This window comes from Diadema setosum, chromosome 2 (genome assembly GCF_964275005.1).
Source record: "Diadema setosum chromosome 2, eeDiaSeto1, whole genome shotgun sequence".
In the NCBI taxonomy this organism is placed as follows: domain Eukaryota; kingdom Metazoa; phylum Echinodermata; class Echinoidea; order Diadematoida; family Diadematidae; genus Diadema; species Diadema setosum.
Genome location: NC_092686.1, coordinates 16,962,098 through 16,980,415, shown reverse-complemented (window position 1 = coordinate 16,980,415; position 18,318 = coordinate 16,962,098). Strand labels below are relative to the sequence as shown.

Sequence of the window (18,318 nt, the reverse complement as noted above, 5' to 3'; positions counted from 1 at the left end):
CAACTCTTGGCAATTACTGGCAGCAACATCAGGAAAATGGCATAACGATTAAATGCGAGCGAGAGAAGCGAGTGAGCTTGAAAATTTTGATATTTTACAGTCTTAAAAACTGTTCTTTGTGGCTGTATTTTTTTGCTTTGGAAATAAGGGGGCGCACCGGGCGAAAACTACTGGCAATTACTGGCAGCAGCACCAGGAGAATGGCATAATGGTTAAATGCGAGCGAGCGAAGCGATCAACCTTCAAAATTTTGACATTTTGCAGTCCCAAAACAGCCGCTTGTAGTTATATTTTTCGCTTTGGAAATTAAGGGGGGGGGGGGGGCGCACCGGGCGAAAACTGCTGGCAATTACTGGCAGCAACACAAGGAGAATGGAATAATGATTAGTAATGCGAGCGAGCGAAGCTAGAGAGCTTCAAAATTTTGACATTTTACAGTCCCAAAACTGCCGTTTGTAGCTATATTTTTCGCTTTGCCAATTAAGGGGGGCGCACCGGGCGCAACAGCTGTCAGTCACTGGCAGCAACATCAGGAGAATGGCATAGCGGTTAAATGCGAGCGAGCGGAGCGAGCGAGCTTTAAAATTTTGACATTTTACACTCCAAAAACTGCCGTTTGTAGCTATATTTTTCGCTTTTGTTTGTCCCACTTTTATGGGGGAACCACCCCCGCCCCCCCCCCATCGACGCCTCTTCATAATATGAGGGTGCTTTTGTGAAAGATCTGCTCCACACTCTTTGATAAATTAGGGAAATATACGTCAATATCAAAAGTGTACAAAGTTTATCGAAAGGGATCCTGTATAGCAGAGCATTTGCCTGTTTATGATTGCAATACAACGATCTGGTGCATATTCTGGCGATATTTGGACAATATTTTCCATTAAGAAAGTTCGAGATTTGTCCTCATCTCGGGAATTGCTTGGGGGATAAATGATTATTCTGCCTAAGCACATCCGTATAGGGGCGGGGCAAATGCCCCTTTGCCCTCACCCCCCCCCCCCCCCCCAATAGATTCGACGCACCTGATCTTCCCTGGGTATGCCCATAGATGTATCCTGACTGAGTCATCAGTCACTGTCGTTTCTCAATAATGATTCAGGAAATGGAGGGGGTTCAATTATGGCGATATATTTTTGTTATTGTTTGTTTGTTTGTTTTCGTACATATTTTGCAGATGGTCCCCAGTTACTCGCGTCATATGATGTTTACAATATGTAGGCCTATACTATTTGACGTTGTCAACGTCTGAGCCATACCTCGCAGTGTATGTCGATGTTACTTTCTTCGCGAGCGACCGAAGCGAGCGAGCGCCTGAGAAAATTGTGTATACATTTTCCTACAAGATAGCATATAATTGTTCAGCTCTGTTACCTGTCTGAAGGCCGGCGTACAAACGTCATGCAATATGCCAAAATTGATACATATCACATTTCTGCTTCCTCCATTTTTTCCCTAAAAATTCAGGGGGGGATGATTGTACAGGCCATCCCCCCTCCTCCATTTCAGGGGGGGGGGGATGGGGGGATATATCCCCCCCCCCCCGGATTTAGGCCCATGTCGTTTTCACATTAGGCGTTTTCACATCAGCCCGATAAAAATCCAAGCTCGAGATATTTTTCGCAGAAAATAGTCAGCAAAATAGCGCGCTATTTTGAAACATCGGGCTGATATGAAAACGCCTATTATCAAAAGGCGTTTTCACATCAGCCCGATAGAAATCCAAGCTCGAGATATTTTGTAATTTTCCACGTCAGAAAATAGCTCGCTATTTCGAAACATCGGGCTGATGTGAAAACGCCTAAATAGCACGCTACTATCCCGCTATTTCAGAAATTTCCCGAGTTGGACTCGAGAAATTTTTTTTTTTCGATTAGAGCGATACAATTCGCGCGTTAATTTGTGTTCACATTATCAAATAGCGCGCTTTTTCGCTATCGGGAAAATTTCCCAAGCCAGAATATATCGCGCTATTTCGAAACATCGGGCTGATGTGAAAACGCCTGTTATAGTAGGCGTTTTCACATCAGCCCGATGTTTCGAAACAGCGCGCTATTTTCTGATTTGGGAAGTAAAAAAGTATCTCGAGATTTGATTTTTATCGGGCTGATGTGAAAACGCCTACTGACGTGACTAACAAAAGACATGGCGAGGGAACATGCAAGTTATGCTGAGTCGAGGGGAAGTTGCATTACAATGTCTTTTGTTACACAGTTCAGGTACTGAGCAATGATTGTGGGCATTTCCAAGTAATCTGAAGAAAAATAGAAGAAAAATATCGGAAAAAATAGAAGAAAAATATCGGAAAAAATATATGGAATGTTTCTAGATATTCGTTTCACCGCAAAAGTGATGATGAGGGTATCATAAATCACCACAAATCAACATGCATTTGGATTTCAGGGCCCCTTTAAACTCGTCCCAAAGTGCAAAATCGCCTGACGACTTGCTGGCCCAGTCGTATAATTTCCATTTTTCCTGATTGTCAGAGGTAGTTTTTTCCCCAACAATAATATTCTGAAATTTGGAAAATAAACATAAAAAACAATGTAGTATCTGAAATCTGCAAAAGAAAGTTCTCTCATGTGTTTACGTATATCCTTGACGGGAAGATGTTGCCAAGATAAAATGCTTTTTTGGTGTAATTGTGTTTGTAAAGAAAAATAAGTAGCTTAGTGGAAATGTATAGAATCCACCCAGAGAGGGAGATAGGCAGTGTTTTATAATCGCCTCCAGGCAAGGGTGAATGTCAGGGATACTTGGAATGCCAAGACCCGCCCGAAGCTACAGGTTGTATTGCCACAGTGTAGGAGAGAGTCACTCTTCATTTTGGCAGCAGAGAGTCAAGTTGTGTTCTGAGGAGCCAACAGGCTATGGCTCTCGAGTTCCAGTACTGTTAATTTCGGGAGGAGTTGTGAGCCCACAATGGTGGTGAGTTGAATAGTTTTCTATCAGTTTTACAGTCAGCGTTTAAGAAAGTGACAGCATTATTTTGTACTTTGAGAATATTATCTGAATGTCAGAAAATTTGAGGAAGTTGAGATAGTTGTGTGTCAATAATTGAAGAATATCTGAATTTAATTTTAACTAAATATGGTTGTGATTCATCTCCAGCAGCAATTTAATTTTAACTAAATATGGTTGTGATTCATCTTCAGCAGCATGTAGCAAAATATTCTATTCCCCATCTTAACCTATGGATTTGGTTGTAATTATCTCTGCATCACGCAAATGAAAAAGCAGTAGGCTTACCCTCTTTATTATCTTTGTTTTTGTTCTTGAACTGTTGACGCATGCCTACCTGATTTGTCTTGCTCTCCTTTTGTGACACTGACATGTATAAGCCAAAAGAAGCTCGAGGTCCCACGCAACACTGGCTGCTGACCTCTGTGTATCTGAAGAGTCGGTGTTTATTGTATTTTTTCAAACTTTTGTGTGCATCTTCAAATATCTGGGTTTTTGTTATCGCAGTACTGGCACATTACAATACCAGCATTATCAAGTTGATGCACTATACGATGACTTAATCGACGTAACGTGTTGTCACCTCATAGTGACTAGTGATATACTTTCGCATACTATTTTTTTTTTTTTTTTTTTTTTACTTCATTATATCCATGTTCTGCCTCTCGACAGCTACAGCAGTCGAGATGTGACTGTTTGGTTTACGTATGCTGAAATCACATGGTGGCGCCAGTGCCGGTCATATAATTAGTGAAGCATACTCCCCTTTCCTATGCCTAGCTCATATTCATTTTATTATCCTTTGTAATAAAAGACGTCTAAACTTAGTAAACTTCTGTTACTCCTGGGTAAAGCTTTCATGTTTCGAACTGATATTTGACCTCTGATACGGTTACGTTTTCTTTTTCTTCATCCAGAGCTGGAAGAACCGTCTTTAATATCATGCTTTTTTTTTTTTGGATTTTTTTTTTGTTTTGTTTTGAAATTGAACAGTCTGATTGTCATGAATTTTGTCCATGTCACATTTTGCTCGCCTTATTATTGTGTAAATTGAAAATATCGTCTGCATTTTTAGTCAGACACCTGATGTAAAACATTTTTGCGTATATACCCCTGTACTTAATGAACGCGGCGTCTGAAGAATTCCATTGTTGTCGATAAATTTAAGGGCACTGTATTCTGTTTTATGTAACAAATATTTTCGTAACATCTGCACGAGAAACAGGTTAGGTCTGTCATGTTCGAAGGACTTTGTTTTGGTCTTTTTTTGTGGGTTTTATTTTCTTTCTTCTTCGCCGAAATTCACGTAACGCATGACCAGTGCTGTTTTTTGGAAAATGGCGTAAACAAGTCATGACCTTTCTCATCTTTACTTTTCTTTTTTTTTTTCTTCGAACCTAGATTAGGATGCTCAGAGCAATCATTCAATACATATGTTTCACAAAGAACACAAAAATTATCCGCTGATTTGTACTTTCAATTCACTAATTTCTCTATTTGTTTCAAGGACCTGGCCTCGCCTCGAAAGTGACTGTATGGTATGAAATGAAAAATATATATATATTCTTTGTATATTCATAATATCTGCTTATGTATTCAAATGAAATATTTCAATGAATATCCGAGTGTGTGCTTTCTTCATTATGACGACCTGGTTGTCACCAATTATATGTTACATTTAAATAACTGAACTTTATTCATGGTATGCGTAATCACATAATTATGTTTGTTGTGTTTTTTCTTTTTTTTTGACAGTGACCTGAGATAAACGTTGGTCACGGGTATCTGAAATTTTGCTGTCCGTCCTAAATGGCCTCAGTTGGGCGTTTATTGGTGAATTTGATAGTATAACATGCTGTCTCACGTAACTTACGATTCGCAATATCTGTTGGATGAACCTCTGAATTCTGATGTTTATTGGATCGCGCAACCAATTTGTTTTTTTTCTCTCTCTTTGCTATTTGTATTCAGAAAATTACGTAACTTTGAATAGGTACAGTTCTTCAGTGAACTGCGCACACATGTGATTAAAACCACTACATATTCTTTTTTTTTTCCTCTCTTTTCAGTGGTACAGCTGTATGCTAGATAAGGGTTAACGCTTAATCATAGACGTTGTTCATTTGTGTATATTGAATACACTGAAACTTTTGCTGTCTGAATGATCAGACCTTGCTGTCATACTAATGCATACGTGTATTTTTGCTTACAGAATGGTCTGACTACGGTTTTTCGTACAACAGTTATTATTGTATACAAGAATATTAATGAATGCATATGCAAATGCATGGAAACGTTATAAGTTTTGGTGTTTTCTACATGCATGCATGCACAATTGGTACATCTGGTAAAATTATTGTTCAATTGATTCATCATTAGGAAAACTTTGTACATAGATCTCGGTCAGCTTACTTTACTCACCTTCATATCTTCTATCCCCTTTCCTTATTTCCTTCTCCTCCTCCCCCCCCCCCCCAATGTGCTTAGTACATACGCTGTTCAGTACTTTTTTATATATCTTATTGCATTTGGTAAATTGCAACGTATTTCCTTTTCAATAAATAAAGACCCCGAGAGGGAGCTCACCATCACCATTGCTAGATGCTGGATATACTCATCGTTTGGTGACAGAATGAAGATATTCACTGGCCAACTCGTTTCACTCCTGTTATTATTGTGCATTCTATCGGGGGGAGAGCCTACTGAGACATTAGCCACGTTCTACATGTTATCTATTCATTGTTTCTTATATCTTTTTATTCTCTCTGACACTATCAGCACTTCATTTCTCGTTAACAGCCAACTAGCCTTGTTATACAGCTCGCATGAATACAAAGAGCACGTACCTTTCACAGTCACGCATGTTTGCTGCCTACTATTCTACCTTCCACTTGCTTTTATTCCACAGTATCACGTTTGGTTTCGGTCGTGCCAATTTCTATGTTGTGCCAACGTTAATCACGATTGCCTTTTCGCATCAATGGCGCGGATAATACACCTAGTCAGTAATGTCTCAATCCAGAATGGATGACGGAATAGATGTACCTTTTCACTCTATGTTAGACGATGATTTCTTTGATTTATTCAGACCAACTACGCCTGAATCTGATTCCTTAGAAAAAGAAGTCTCTAACAATCGTGCATTTTTTTATGAGGACGTAGTCGCTGACAACATTAATTCAGCAGCGGAAGAAATACAGTATGATTTTAATGACTTGACTCAAGCTCCATTGTGTAATTATGTCACTATGAATCAATTTCAAGATATTAATAAGGGTTTTATGAAAGATACATTTTCTTTGGTACATTTGAATATAAGAAGTATTAATAAGCATTTTGAAGAATTACAGTTATTGTTAGACAATCCAAACAAATCTTTATTTTCAGTGATCGGACTCACTGAAACATGGTTATCCTCATGTCCAAAACAATCTTTTTCGCTTGATGGGTATAATATTTTTGCGAATAATAGACCGGATCGCTCTGGTGGTGGAGTCGCTTTATATGTTTCAAATTGTTATGAATGCACTGTACATGAAGAGCTTAGCAAAATGAATGACATTGTTGAGTCACTTTTCATTGAGATTACTGTTCCTGGTAGTAAAAAAATTGTGATAGGTATTATTTACAGACCTCCTAATTCCAACAACAAAGATTTTTTATCGTATCTCACTGAGCTGCTTACCACCCTTTATTTATAAACTCTGATTCCTTCATATTCGGTGATTTCAATATTGATTTGTTAAAACACACAACGGATAATATCTCGGGAGAATTTCTTGAGACATTCTTATCCTCTTCCTTCTTACCTCTTATTTCGAAACCGACTCGCGTTTCACGTCAGTCGGCCACTTTAATTGACAACATATTTAGTAATGTTATAACCCTTCCAGATTCGTCGATAATTTTATCAGATATCACTGATCATTTTCCAATAATGACGCATTTTAAACTTAACCATATTAGCAAAAGTTCATCCCAGCCATCTTTGAGGCGTAGGGTAACCCAAGAAAATTTGTCTTCATTTTCTGCTTCTTTAGATGATCTCAGTTGGGATAGTGTGTTTGATACTGATGACATCAATTTGGCTATGAATAATTTTTTGGATATTTTTAATAATCATTTGGATATTTGTATCCCTAAAAGAAAGGATAAGCGAGGGAATTATAAAACAACGCCAAAGCTTCCTTGGATTTCGAAGTCCATTTTGCGTTCGATAAATAGAAAAAATAAATTGTTTTATGTATTTAAAATGAAAAAAACTGAACAAGCACGATTGAAATATACCTTGTATAAGAATACCCTTATTAAGATAATACGTATTGAAAAGAAAAAATATTATTATAAGCAATTAGAAAGATATAGATGTGATATAAAAAGTACATGGAATATATTAAAACAAGCAATGAATGTATCAAATGAAAAGTCTGGTATATCGAAAATAAGATATAATGATGAAATTATTGATAATTCTGTGGATATAGCAAATATTTTTAACACATATTTTACAACAATTGGAGAAAACATTGCTCAAGAAATTCCTGATACTAATAAACATTTTTCTGATTTTCTAAATCAGTATAATATGCATTCAATATCTTTTACTCCTACCACTAGATATGAGGTTATTGATATTGTCTCTGGTTTGAAAAACAAAAAAAGTTCAGGTTATGATGACATAAGCAATATGATTTTGAAAGGTGTTATATCTTCTGTTGCGGATCCTCTGGCACATATCTTTAATTTGTCAATGTTAACGGGTGTGTTTCCAGAACAAATGAAAGTAGCTAAAGTTATTCCTATATATAAGAATGGAGATAAGTTAGATATAAGTAATTATAGGCCTATTTCTTTATTATCTTGTTTGTCCAAGATTTTAGAGAAAATTATATATAAAAGAACGTTGAATTTTTTGAAAATGTATGGTGTTTTTACAAATTCGCAGTTTGGGTTCCGAGAAAAGCATAGCACCTGTCACGCTTTGTTAAATTTTGTTGATAAAGTAGCACATGCTTTAGATAATCACTCTCATATGATTGGTATCTTCCTGGACTTCTCCAAGGCCTTCGACACTATAAATCATGATATTTTACTATACAAGTTGTCTCATTATGGTATACGTGAGAAGGCCTTGGAGTGGTTCAGGAGTTATTTAACTGATCGCAAACAATATGTTTTTTTGAATAATCATAACTCTGATATGAGAGAATTTAAGTGTGGCGTCCCACAAGGTAGTTTGTTGGGCCCGTTGTTGTTTACTGTTTACATTAATGATTTTTGTGTTTCTTCCGATGTTTTATCTTTCATACTTTTTGCCGACGATGAATTCAAATGTATTTTATTCGCATGAAGACCCAAACACCCTTGTGCAGACAGTCAATTCTGAGTTAAAAAAAGTATGTGAGTGGATACGAGCAAATAAGTTGTCTTTAAATATCCAAAAAACTAAATATATGCTTTTCAGTAATACTTTAGATAATTTGAATATGGATATTTGTTTTGGTGATGCTGTTTCAGAAAGTGTTTCCCATATTAAGTTTCTCGGAATTACAGTCGATAATAAACTCTCTTGGAAATTTCATATTGATAATGTCTGTAAGAAAATTTCACGTAACATAGGTGTTATTAATAGACTAAAATTTTCTATTCCTCAACATTCGTTGTTTACATTGTATTCATCTTTGATATTGCCCTATTTGAATTATGGAATTTTAGTGTGGGGAAACACTCATCAAATATTATTGGATAGGGTTTTACTGCTGCAAAAGAAGGCTCTTCGCATTATTTGTAACACCGTTCCATATTCTCATACAGATCCTTTGTTTTTTCATAATAAGATTCTGAAAATTAAAGATTTGTTTTTGTTTCAACTCGGGCAATTTATGTATACTTATAATAATAACTGTCTTCCGTCTATCTTTAACTCCATGTTCATGCGCAACCGGACATATCATGGATATCCAACCAGACAGTCAAATGAATTTCATTTACCTTTATTACGAACCGTGCTTGCTCAACAAACTTTTATTTATGTAGGTCCAAGATTCTGGAACTCCCTTCCCATGGACATACAAAATGCACCGTCATTGAATTCTTTTAAAAAGAGATTGAAGAGTTTTCTTTTGAAGTCTTATAATGCAACCGAATAAATATAATTCTGTAATGTATTTTCTTTCACTATAGGCAGCATTCTCTTGAGGCATCGACCATTTTTTACCGCGTTTAGTATTTTTGTATTCCTCACTTGCCCTCACGGTTGCAGTCTGTTCCGCTGGAAAGCAGCTCAACACTGTTTCACTCTCGAAAACGCGTGGCTATTTGTCTCTGTGGGCTTCGCCCCTTGGTGTATGCATCAAAATAATTTAGGTTTTTTCTCTCTCTTTCTCTCTCTTCTCCCCATTTTCTGTTCCCTATTTTCACACTTTTGCTTTCTTTTTCTTCTTTCTTTCTTTCTTTTTTTTTCTTCTATTCCCGACTTTCCCAGTTTCCCGCAATCTTTGTAGTTGTAAGTTTTTCACCCCCTTTACTTCCCCTCTTTCCCACTTTTCCCTCAGAGGTGCCCACATGTTACAAGCATAGTCTTTTGAGTGGGTACCTCCACTTTTTTTTCACAGAATGTATAAATAGAGTGTATGTTTCTTTTTGTACCAAACATAAGGACATGAGCAAGTTGTTATCCCTGTCTGACTATGTATATATGTATGTATATAATCAACGACTCGCATGCCAAATGTATCATATTGTTTTTTTGTACATTCTGTTGGAAAAAGAGTGAAAAATAAAGTTTGAATTTGAATTTGAATTTGATACAATTCGAAGGAAGTCTATCAGTGCATGTTATTTTATAGATACATTTGACATTTATGATATGTATGTTGATGTGGAACGGATAATTGAAATAGGGATTTGTGTCAGGGTAAGTGATAACTTATCCAGCGGTAAATTGAATTAGCCATAGGTTAATTTATGGCAAATGTATATGAGATTTATGAAGCATAGATTGAAAATGTGGAGTTATTATATATATGGAATTTGGGTACGATTTTCAGGTAGTGGAATTTTGTTTCAATTTCTTAAGGGTTTTATCCTGAGTTCATACTCCTACCCCGAGTTCCTGTGCTACACCTACTCCGAGCCGAGTTCGTGCTTCACTTCGAGTCGCACTACATATTGAGTTCGTATTCCACATCGAAAAGAGGGGTCAACTTGTTTCAATGCCATGGTGCCGTCAACGCAGCATTGATAAGACGAGCACCACAGAATCTATCCACACTGGGGATGCAGCATGCACGCTGCCTCATGAACGTTGAATGTTTCTATTGGGCCGTCGTCATCGCACGAGCCGTCATTGCACGAGCAGTCATTGCACGAGCCGTCATCGCACGAGCCGTCATCGCACGAGTCGCCATCGCGGTTACGCCGCTTCAATGATGTCATAACGCGATCGACTATAATCGCTAAATGGACTGGACTTCAGTCTTCGATTAATACAGGAAAGTGCACTTATATTCTTTGGAACTCATGAGATAATTCTATTTCTGGAAATTATATGTGATAATAATTCAGTTGCAATGGCAACCATTTAATTGTACTACCCAATTTAGTTATAATAAATGATAATTTTGTAATAATTCAACTGGCTACGTCATAGCTCTCTTCCATTGGTCGTGACACTGATGCATCTCTTCAGTGAGGCATTGATCAAAGGCAGGTTTGGCTTAGAGGAAGTCATCTTATGTGGAATGTTCTTGTCCACAGAGCGAAGTAGGGTGGTTGTGAATATTGTTGCCACAGTTTGTCGACATCTGAATCAGGCCACGACGTCATCCGTGATCTGAGAGTTTAATACGTCAAGATCCTTGGATACATCGTAATCTGCTTTAGTGTAAATAAAAACATTCGTCTTGGCTTTTTTACCCTTTTGAGTTTAATTGATGCTTCCACAATTACAATATCATGATCGCTAATACCTGGGGCCGTATTCTGAGAGCTTATTAAGTGTCTGATTAGCACTTACTTACCGAATTGGTATTCTGAGAGCATGATTAAGTAGGGAGTATATTAACTACCATAGCAACAAGCGTTTTGGCGGGAAGGACCTACGCGTTTGCGCGTAATATTTAAATGCGCGTGCACCTCTGAGAGGACTTAATCACAGAGTTAAAGCCCAAAGAAAGTTCTGGTACGCCTGCAAAAGTTGTCAAATTTTGCTCCAAAATGTGAACGTGTGCCTAGGAAATGTGCGGAATAACGCTGTAATAACAAGATATTCGATGGGTAACGACGAAAATGGGAAATATTAACCAAAAACGTTCAGTCTCAGAACTTACCCGAACGAGGTCAGGCTAGACTCGGACTCGGGGATAACTCGGTCTCGCTGTGCTTGGCGGCGGGATGAGTTGTATTGGTTGTCCCTCTGGATTGTACAGCGTTGTACTATGCATAGGGAGCGGCCTGTATAAACTACATTGTAGCGTTCTGGCTACTCGCAGTAATGGTCCGAGTTGTTACAACGCGCGCATCAAAAACCTCTTTGGCGCGCATGCAAAATTAGTGTGCGCCTCAAGCACCTCTAAAAGCAATCAAAGACGCTTGATAAACAACAACAAAAACTTCAAAGACCGCGCGTCTCAGCAACTGAGGTGATGTGCGTATTTAGGCTTGAGGACCGCGCGCTGTCCATTTGTTTTGTACAGGATTAGCACGCACTTTCCTGTCTGCTCATCAAGGCCTTGTTTGGTACCCGTAGAGTACTGATGAACATGGCGATCACGAACTGTGTGTAAATTGTCTGAAATAGGGTCGAGTTTTCCCTGAGACCGAGTTAGTCTGGAGCCTTCTGGAATAAAAGTCGGTCTACCGACTTTTATTATTTTTCTCAAAATACTCCAAAACGACTCATCATTCCGGCAAACCGCGTCAGCCAGGTAAGTTTCTTTGTAGACTCTTTCGATATATTGCAAGCAAATATGAAATGGTGTCAAACGGGTTCTCAGGCCCTTACCAGAACTTAGTTTTCACTTTAATTACGAATCGGTATTCTGAGGGTGTAATTAAGTATGAAAGTTAATGGAAAACTTAATGATACAGAGTGTCATTAACTACTCCGATATCACGCAATACATCGTGTTTTCTCTGCCACAACGATGCTTACCGTCTTCGGTAACCGAGAAGCGGTTGAATCTTGTTATCATGGTATCCGTAGAATTCAGAGAAAAAAAAAAAGAAATATAGCCGATCTTCGAGGAATTTTGTCATTTTATGTGAGCAAAAAGGTTGAGATCTTCGCGTGCGTATAGGTGAGGGGTTGTAATCAAATACCGGAGTGTGCGCACGGAGCTCTTGGGTTGTAATTACAGGGGGCGTGGAGGAGCGCGCATTGAGGGCATATTTGCGCGTGTAATCATCATTTTGGCTTCTAACAACGCGTCTGATTGGCTGGAATAACAATTAGATGGGAGGGACCTAAGATAATTACAGGGGACTTAATCATACCTTAATTACGTCCTCAGAATACCGATTTTGCCCATGATTAAGGGCCTATTAACTTCACGACTTAATCACGAAGTTAATTACAGACTTAATTACGACCTCAGAATACTACCCCTGGTTTGACTTCCAGGGGCGGCCGCACAGAAACGTTGTTAGCGCTAACAGCGCACTAACAGCACTGATGATAGCGCCGATTTGGCCGCACAGAAGCGTGCTGGTAGTCGAATTCACTAACAGCGTTTTTAGCCTAACAGCGCGAGGCCGCACAGAAGCTAACAACAGTGGTGCTGTTTTATCAACTTACTAACAGTGCCAGGGGCACCGATAGTGGCAATGTTAGTGCTTCTTGCGTGCGCGCTGAGTGCAAGCGCTGTTGTTGTCTCCCAAGTAAACCTACTTCGCCCGAAATTGACCCGAGAATTACAAATAATTGAGAATGTTGCGGGTTGCGGGAGACGTAGATTTTGCTTGACTTCCAAAGTTTCTTTCATGACATTTAGTTTCTCGGTTTCGATAGGGATCATTTCTTAGCAATTGTTTGGTTAGAAAGTGTTACATTTAATAGAGTAACAGTGTACGGCGCAGTGCACGCTGTTCGAATTGCTTTGCTATGTCATATGTTTAAAAAGTGTTGTATTTCGGAGTGAAGGGTACAAAACTACGCACAATTTCAGAATTGATTGTGACATAATGTTTGCAAATAATCTATGTCATCATAGAAATTACGTTATTTTACAAATAAACATTTCATGCAGTGTCAAACATGCCAACTTTCTGACAGGGTTTAAAATATCTAAAATCACGTTAAGCTCTTTCAACCAATCTCTAGCTGGTATTTTTTTTTTTTTTTATCGAAAAGATAATATCAGTTAGGCCAAGTCCGCCTTTTTATAGTCTTATATAGGAACTTCTGTGAAGCACTTATAGGGACATCATTTACAAATGTAATAAAACTTAGGGTCCTACCTATTATTTGTTCTGGGGTATGACTGAGAGCATTTATTTTTCATCATCATTCAAGGAATCGAGGACATCAGGATCATCGACTGCTGTATTTTCCCCTCCTCCCGTTTTCCCCCGTTCTTTTCTCTGCACTCGTTGGCTCTGGGCGACATTTTCCTTGACACATTTTTTTTTTTTTTAGTGATGATTGCCACTTGTCGAGGCGTCTTGTACTGAGTGCGCGAACGCTTGCTTTAATAGTGCGCGAACCTTTGTTACAAGTGCGCGATAACATGTTTACCACTGTGACTCGGCGTAGATTTTGCCTAACTCTAAGGCTAAATTCACTAACAGCGCCGTAACAGCGCACGTGTCTAACAGCGCTCTAACAGCGCTTTCTGTGCGGTCATGGCGCTCATGCTGTTAGTGGCTGATTTGTTAGTGACTTGATAGCGCTAACAAACCTCCCACTAACAGCGTTTCTGTGCGGCCGGTACAGGCTGTCCATGAAAGCTGGGTTATTGGTAAAACAAAGATCCATTATGCTTCAATCTCTCGTTGGTTTTTCGACAACCTGATGAAGATTGTGATCCAATGCAATATCTATCATCTTGCTAGGCCTAGGATACCTTCCGTTTGATGACAAGCTGATAGAGTTCCAATCAACATCTGGCATGTTGAAGTCGCCTAGAAACCAGAAAAAGGCATGTTTGGGATTCTCCTCGACTGAGGTTTCTAGAAGGTGCAGTACCCTTTTCCTGTCTTCTTGGACCGGTAAAAAGCACCAATAAAAATGGGTGCCATTCCCTTCACATATATACTCATCCATTTCATTTCGCAATCCTCCTCATCTAAGTCATATTCATCCTGTGCAATCAGTGTGTCTTTGACCGCTATGAAGATGCCCCCGTGAGTGTTACCAGCCAAGTTACGGTCTTTACGAAACACTTGAAAGCCGGGGGAAAAATCTCTCCTGTCTCTATGTTGGAATGTAACCAAGATTCAGGACCTACAATCACATCAGGATCTTCTTCTTGCACCAAACATTGAAAACTGGGAAGTTTAGCACAAACACTTTTACAATTTACGTGCAACATTTTCAAAGAACGAACCCTTTGACTTAATTTCGGTTTAACATTTTCAGCGTCGGGTTGATATTTCCCTTGGCAAATGTTGATGGATGTGGGGGTAGACTTTCCGACTGGGCTGGAGGTCCTTATTAGTTTGCTGAAGTCAACGGTCAAGTGAGAGTTATCTGAATGGTTGCTCATTAACGGCTCATAGATATTATAATTGCAAGCTAAACGAATCTAAGGATTCGAAGAGGGAAGAAGCGAAATTTGGTAGACCACAAGTGCAGCACACCCATAAGTATAAAGAGTGTTCCTCTAAAATCTTTTAAGTACATGTATATCTAGTCATTCGAAAACAAATTAATGAAACCAATCTTGGCAAGTGTAACATTGCAGACATTCGTGTCCCCATTTAGCAGCTTTTCCACCATGATAGGTGACATGGAAATTTTGGCTTGTAAGTAGGCCCAGGGTTGGATGCTACATCACCAGCCAACATAAGAAGTAATGCAATACTAATTGCTTGATTCCTATTCAAGCTTGTCTTCGGAGCAATATAAAATGGTCGGCAATTCAAATTCGTGGTCGTACTATAAGGCGTGTAACATGGAACAGACTCACCGAAGTCAACAAAATAAGGTTGTCACAGTCAGAAATAGGAGCAGTCCAGTGGTTCACAAAATGTAGTTCTGCGACCGTATGTTGGCTTGTGTTGCTGATCCTAAACAGAAGGGCAATGAAGATTCCGAGGAAGCAGCAAATCCAGTACGGCTTTGGGGAGGTGGAAACAACATGTTCGATTCACACCCGTGTCGCCTCGTGTCTGTACAGGCTGGATCAACACTTGTACTTGTGTGTGAGAAATGCTGTTGATACATGACTATACACATATACGTGTATTTGTAGTACAGAGTCGGTCGTCGGCTCGGTCGCGTGCACAACCTATAGCAAGGGTACAGGCCTCGTGCCTCATGAGAAAGGCAAATTTGAAAATTAAAACGGCTTTAAAATCCTCTAATTGCACTAAAATGTTTCAAAACACACACCACCAGCTGCTATAAACTTTTAAAAAAAGCGAAACACTGGAAAAACATCCAAACTCGGAGATTAAAAAGCTAAAAAACAAGCAAGATTCAGAGACTAAAATGTGTGCGACCTGCATGCATGATAGGAATGCATGCATATTCAAATGACAGTAGATACCTCGAAAAGTTTAAAAGTTGTTGTGCAGTAGCTTTATCATCAAAGAAAAAGAAAATGCAAAGGCAGTACTCTCTATCATGAGATGAAAGCAATATCAAACATCGGAAGAAACTATCTAAACATAAAATTGATGCGAGTTATCATATATGCCACATGAACACACCTTTGAATCAGATCAGCCAATCAGATTACAGAGGGTTTGGGACCAAACTTTGTTATTGAAAAAAAAAAAATCTAATGGTCTGACCTGTATGACATCAGCACCTCCGAAGGGAATTCTCTCGTCACCTTTGAACCACGTGACGTCATACGTTGGATCTTCAGGGCTGCACTCAAACAGATGCTGTTCGCCTTCTTCGGCGAAGCCATCTTCTGGTACTTCGGCGAAGTAGCCCAGGGAGTTGTGGGCTAGAAGGTGCAGGAGTGAAGTACCGAACATGTATGTACTCGTTTTTAAATTTTGCAAACCATTCCCGTGCCCAAAATCTAAGGTGGGTACCGTGATAGGATGATATGTCTGTAAAATTCATTCTAACTGGACTGGGCGAAGTGCAAGAGTACTTGAATTGAATGTCATTACTAATATTGGTTGAATGATGCACATTAATTGGTATTTTTGCAAATCAATAAAGAAGAGTAGAATTGCTGTTGAATTTTATATCGTATTATTACTTCTTCTAGTGGTATTTCTTCACAAGTTGACGTTCCTCCTAAGCTATTTAAGGACGGAAATCATGAAAAGTTATATCCTTACGTAGGCTCACCTCCCAGCAGCATTTGTAATTCATTCCTTCCTTTTTTTTCCACGCACAAAGCGTGCGTTGATCTACAGTTTGACTTTAAGCACCAGGCCTATACATAGATTTCGGAATGGAAACACGATGCAGGGAGTACCATCCTCCATTTCGACATCGAGTTATCCAATCGAACTCCCTCTCTCATGGATACTCAAGTCCACTCGACGGTACAGCAGACTGTGTTCTGTCAACAGGACTATTCATAGGGAGATGTATCTCCAGTATCTCATTTCTTCTTTCACCCCCAGTGTCGTCTGCAAAATCCATTTTAATTTCTCTTTTTCTACTAACTCTTCTCAGACATATTTACCTAACGGAACCGACAAAGACGCACTTGTTTGATCGCCCATGGTAAATATTAAAACAAATGATTTTGTTCCTGGCATAAGTATGCAGGATCTAAAAAGGATAAAAGTAGTCTTACTGATGCTCAAATCAGCTCTTAGACACTCTCTGCCATTCACCAAGGCCACGCACGCGTACTGGCCTTCGTGAGTCAAGTCGAATTCGGGTATGATGAGCAGGTCGTTGGCTGATTGAATGAAAATACCCCCAACGCTGTCTATCAAAGGTAAACAATAATTTACAGGAAAATTAGTTCCTTTGAACACAATAACAATTCCCTCCCCCCCCCCCACACACAAAGATGATGAATCTATATGTTATTGGAATGTAACTTAAGTTCTTTGAAACACTGTAACCGACTGTCGTTACTGAAATATGATGGAACGGTGATTTTTATTCACTCAACATTGGTAGGCCTCATGCTCTATGTCTATACGCCACATCGAAGTATATCGGACTGAAAATATCACTTTAGGTAAATGCGTAGGATTGCTAAGAATTGTCGAGAGATAATGCACCGAGATAGCAAAATTAATGTTGAAAGAGTGTCGAATATATTTTGAATTAACTTCATGGTGAATAGGATATAACACTGAAAAAAAAAATCATCATATCAAGCTGGACTCGAAGTAACGATGAGAATTGCTATACGTGAATACATCAGTAAAGTAATCAGTAAACCTGCTAATCAGGTAAACACGATATCAAAAATTTGGACTTGCAATAGTCCAATTTAAACAGAAGATTTTTTTGCATGATTATCTGCAAGAGGAGAAATAGTCGGGCAATTGTGACGTACAAAAGCAGATGGAGAAAAGATTTCATAAATATTTCATACTGAGAAAATAAATAAAGAAATAAAAGGGTATTTCAGCTAACTGGACGAAATACATATACTATACCCATTACAGCAAATACAATGAACAATCATGGGAAAATAATTTAACGACTTTCAAACCCAGTAAAGAAGAATTCAGAGAAGAACATGATTTCAGTTTTGATGACGGCCATACACCATATTAATTGTATAACTACTTGTGATCACCTGATTGTAATCTGCGATCAACTTTGTACCACGCTATTTCGGCGTTAGGGTCGCTCACCACACATTCCAGCTGGATCAAATCCTTTTCAAAGCTCTGCTGACTGACAGGTCGCTCTAGGAACTCCATGTCATTATTGCAACTGCCTCCTTGTTCTTGAACTTGAGCGACTGATGATGGAAATCGTGAGAAACATGAACGAAATTGAAAATCTTTTGATAGCATACAAAGATCACTTGTTTAAAGATGCTATGTGCCATTTGTAGCTTTTTGATACAACGATATTTGTCTCAATACTTTTTATGACTGGTTACTAACAGGTTCACTGCTTTGAAGTACAGTTTACATTGTAATTGTGTGAGAGGGAAAAGGCTTTGGCTGGTGTATCAGCTGATATTTCTACTTCTTCCTGCTTTCTGCGAATTCAAATATCAGGTTATGTTTTCGCTCTCTCTCTCT

At 38.8% G+C, this 18,318-nt stretch overlaps 1 protein-coding gene across 1 annotated transcript in view; it reads right to left on the bottom strand.

Annotated features, from left to right (window-relative positions):
• The window catches only part of LOC140242934 (uncharacterized), a 153,942-nt gene that overhangs the window by 17,317 nt on the left and 118,307 nt on the right, over positions 1–18,318 (bottom strand). The window contains exons 24-26 of the mRNA XM_072322682.1: positions 17,862–18,029; positions 16,896–17,033; positions 15,922–16,082 (exon numbers count right to left, since the gene is read on the bottom strand). Of these exons, the coding sequence (XP_072178783.1) occupies positions 15,922–16,082; positions 16,896–17,033; positions 17,862–18,029 (467 nt within the window). The remainder of the gene's footprint in view (positions 1–15,921; positions 16,083–16,895; positions 17,034–17,861; positions 18,030–18,318) is intronic.